The sequence below is a fragment of the Pollicipes pollicipes genome, unplaced genomic scaffold (genome assembly GCF_011947565.3).
Source record: "Pollicipes pollicipes isolate AB1234 unplaced genomic scaffold, Ppol_2.1 Scaffold_2555;HRSCAF=2994_pilon_pilon_pilon, whole genome shotgun sequence".
In the NCBI taxonomy this organism is placed as follows: Eukaryota; Metazoa; Arthropoda; class Thecostraca; order Pollicipedomorpha; family Pollicipedidae; genus Pollicipes; species Pollicipes pollicipes.
Window position 1 is genome coordinate 6,750,792 of NW_023596136.1, and position 4,134 is coordinate 6,754,925.

The window sequence follows — 4,134 nt, forward strand, 5'->3', positions numbered from 1 at the left end:
GAGCCAAGGAAGACGGGGATCACCAGGCCTCAGGGCTTTCAAGATTCCCTTTTTATATACCTAAAAATATGTTTAGGCATCTTGCAGCTTTAAAATCATTTTACCACACAATTTACGCAAGGCATTATAGATATTAAATGGCAAGGTCCTGTTACAGACTACCTGCCCCACAAGTTGCCACATAGCCTCTTGTACCTACCATCGTGCTCGCAATGTGATGGTCACGTCCCAGTCCGTTACAACTGACCACAACGCTACAACCGTCCACAGCCAACACCAGACACGACAAGTACTACGGTGTTGTGCGTAGTTTGAATAGAAAACACGAGACCGCTTGTAATCGTCTCTCATGCGTGAGAATGCGCGAAAAACAGAGTTAAATGGTCCGCTGATTTTAATAATAACGTCACTGCATGGTTTCTCACCAGCGGAAATAATAATTCCGTCGATAAGACAAGAGTGGAATGAGTGCCTGTCACAGATGACAACAATTGGATAAAATTATGCCAAAAATACGGTTGAAACTGGTCAAAATCATGAAACCCATTCTAGCCCAAAGTCGGCAGGTCGCCATGTTCGTGATGGTGCGGTTATAAAGTACAGCATGATCTTTCCGCACCTGGGGGATGAATAAGAAAAAAGTTACGGCCAATTGCCGCCAAGTCTTGCTCTAAAGTTTCACCGAGGCCCTAGAACGGAGAGTTTCCGATGGGCTGTAAATATCTCCGGTGGATTTGCAATGACGTCAAAGTTTTGACTTCATAAAAATGCCTCGCTTATCTGTGCATTGTGGCGCATCTAAGACGATTTGTCGCGCAAGGAACCTATGCAGTGGATCATTGTGTTTTACAAGGTAGTGTACTTTCTCCGACGCTGTTTCTTACCGACATCAATGTTTTTCTCACGCTTCCTAACACCCTAGGACGTATCCGATATTCGCTGTTTGCTGACGATCTTGCTGCGTAGAGTGTACACAGAGACTGTCAAGAGTCTTTCTCAGCTTTACAGAAGGCGATTGATCATTGTGTGTATTGGTGCTCAGAATGTTTTTTTTTCTCCGCTCCAAAGTCCTCCACGCTCATTTTAAGACCAGGTCAAACAAGTGACAGTCCCTTACTGTCACTGGCCGTCTCTTCACAAATTTGTGGTATTCCTATACCGTTGTACAAGTCACGCAAAGTTCTGTGAATAACACGATTCGAGTTCAACCTACCAAGCACACATAGAGGATGTCAAACATCATTGCCTGAAACGACGTGAAACGTCCTCAAGTACCTTTCTGGTCATACCTGGGGTGCAGATAGCACCACGCTTGCCACACTTTCAATATGTCTCCTTCGATTAACACTTGAGTTAAACTGCCTCGTATTCAGCACTATCTCGGTCAACCTTTGCAAACGCTTGGAAACCATTCAATCAACCTGCCCGCGCCTGATCATAGGGGCCTCCGCACGACCCCAGCTATCGCCATCCGTGCCGGCACCAACCTGCCAGCGCTGGCAGACCGTCGTTATTTTTGCTACTTCGGTCCTGCTGCAAATATAAAAGTGGGCTTAGACCACGAGGTATGCGCTGCTATTGCAACCAGTTACCCATCCCATTCCAATTCAAACCAATCTTTTAATAGACCACACCCACAAAGACAGCAACAAAGGTTGTGTGGCGCGCGACATATCTATCCACCGTGGGCCACATGCATGAAACGATTTTTGTCACCACGGGCTAAATGCGCCACATATGTTTTGCCTTATGACTCCTCGCGGGGAGCGTTGGAGGAAGTCCTACGCGGTGCGTAAGCAGTTGTCTAGTCAGGGGTTGAGGGACCCTACTCCCTGCAGAAATTAGTGAGTTGGCTGTTGGTGGATCTCTGTGCGACTCACAGATGAGGTGGGACGCGTTTTTGCACGCCGTTGGCCGCAAGTGAGAGTGGCAGTAGTACGTGTAGAATGCCGTTGATGGATTCGCGACTCTCAAAACACGAGACTCGCTTTTCAGCTGCCTTCTTGCCACTCCCAGCAGGTGGAAGTCGGAAAAGGACGTTGGGCTGCTGGAAAAGTTTGTTGATTTTTCCCGTTGGTGGTTTAATATGTAGCCCCAGAAAGGAAGATGACCATGAGTAACTGACCGTAAGCAGGGCAGGGAAATCGTTCACTGAGGGCGTTGTTGTTAGAATCATTGCAGCGGTGCCAGAAGGGGTAGTTCCCACATTTAAGCCAATGAGGGATTCCGTCGTGCCGGTGTGTGATACCGGCGACAAAATATGAGGAGCCGAGGAGGGATTCTGGCCTGCCCATGAGGATTCCGGAGTTTGAGGATAAAGAGCCGACGAGGGATCCGGCGTGCCGATGAGGAATTCCGGCATCATTCAGTGACGAGAGAGGATGGGGGCTACGTGATGATGCCACGGTGAGCCTTGCACCAGGTGGCTACTATTTACCAGTTGGCTGCTATGTACTGGGGATAAATTCCGAGGTGTGTGTGGTGTGTGGCTGTACGGTTCCGCTCATAATCGAGAGGGTCTGGTCGCTGCCCATAAGCTGCAGACAGTGTGTAGTGACCACACTATAGGCCTCCCTTCGACAGGACCGGTGACGAGCATGCATGAGGCGGTGTGAATATATAAATGCTAGTTGCAGAATCCCAGTAAAGTGACGTTTTCTGCCCATGCTAGGACGAAAGCATCTGTTTCGTAAAAGCCCATGCAATGTCGGTGCGCCAATGTTGTCGCCGCAATGTGCAGTCGCCCTTGTTAGTCGATTTATGACACGGAATTGCCTCCATGGTAATTACCTGCAGATCAGTGCAGTGGGCTATTTAGCCAATAACCGTCATTAAAGCGACGTGCGTAGTGAATCTAAGGAAATATGATAACTGTCCGTAGACATATTACGCCCAAGACGCTTTTTTCTTTCGTGAGGTTGATTATTATTGAGTACAGACATTATCTCCAGAACGGTGTTCATAACATTATGCATTATACAACGTCATAGGAGAGCGTAACTTCAAAAAACACACAAGAACTTCTTCTAAATCATTGAGTCAGTCATGGCGCTTGTTGCTTTTAGGCAAACTGGGTTTGGGGCATCTCGCGATTGCCATTTGGTATTGGTGAGAAATCCTTCGGGTGAGCATGACAATATTGCTGAAAAATGAGGAGCCAGTACTCCTAGTTACGCGGATGGCAAAAAAAAACTTGGAGGAAACGACGACGATATAACATGGAAGAATATCCGCGTAACAGCGTAATATAGCGGTGGTCCGTATGGGGGCAGATGCCACCTAACAGTTGAGCGATAAAAATCGAGAAGCCTGTCCAATGATATATGGAAAATACCCGCGAATAGTCGTGTTTCCTGCCCGACGTTGTCAAAGAGGCGCGATTTCTGGCTTTACGATGATCCCTCAATAGAACACGTATTCAGATCTGAAAAAAATCAAAACTGTCTTCTGATGAGATACAATCTGCCTTCCCGGAGAACAGAAATGCACATTCCGAATCCGTTTTCTTTCACACGGATGGATCTACTCATGGTAACCAGGTTGGTGCAGCAGCCGTCGGTACTGGTTTCCGGTTCAACGGACGTCTTCCAGACTTCAGCACGGTGTTGTTTGCGGAAGTATGCGCTATAAAACGAGCGCTGTTACATGTCCGGTTCAAACGTATTCCTCAAACTGCGATATGCACAAACTCCAAGGCATCGCCACCATTCAGCGACTCGATGACTCCAACCAGCCGGGAAAGTATGACATCCCTAATACTCCTACTCCTGAACGTCGCTATGCCATGCTAAACGCTGTTAGGCGGCAATGATCCTGCCCTAACCTCTCGTTCTGGACTTCGTGATAAAATCGTTATTGATTACAAAAAAAAAACTGACGGGAGCTGATTCGCCACTGGACTCTTTCTAGCCTCTTGATGGTTAGAAATAATGCTGGGGCAATATAACGGCCCGGCACTCAACGCAACGGAGCTTTTACTGACGAGCTTTCCCCCACATGTGTGCAATAAATTATTATCTTGAATGACGGTCCTGGTTGACCGTATTTTCCGCATTGTCCAGCTTATCAAAGCCGAATTGCACATGGGTGGTTTTCCCGTGCTTTCCCTCTTCATTGGCAACCGGGCATGCTTAG

General features: G+C 47.6%; 1 protein-coding gene across 1 annotated transcript in view; it reads right to left on the minus strand.

The window, feature by feature from the left end:
* The window catches only part of mtSSB (mitochondrial single stranded DNA-binding protein), a 43,366-nt gene extending 43,008 nt beyond the window's left edge, over positions 1-358 (minus strand). The window contains exon 1 of the mRNA XM_037227694.1: positions 200-358. Within this exon, the coding sequence (XP_037083589.1) occupies positions 200-202 (3 nt within the window). The 5' untranslated portion in view covers positions 203-358. The remainder of the gene's footprint in view (positions 1-199) is intronic.
* Positions 359-4,134: the final 3,776 nt, after the last annotated feature.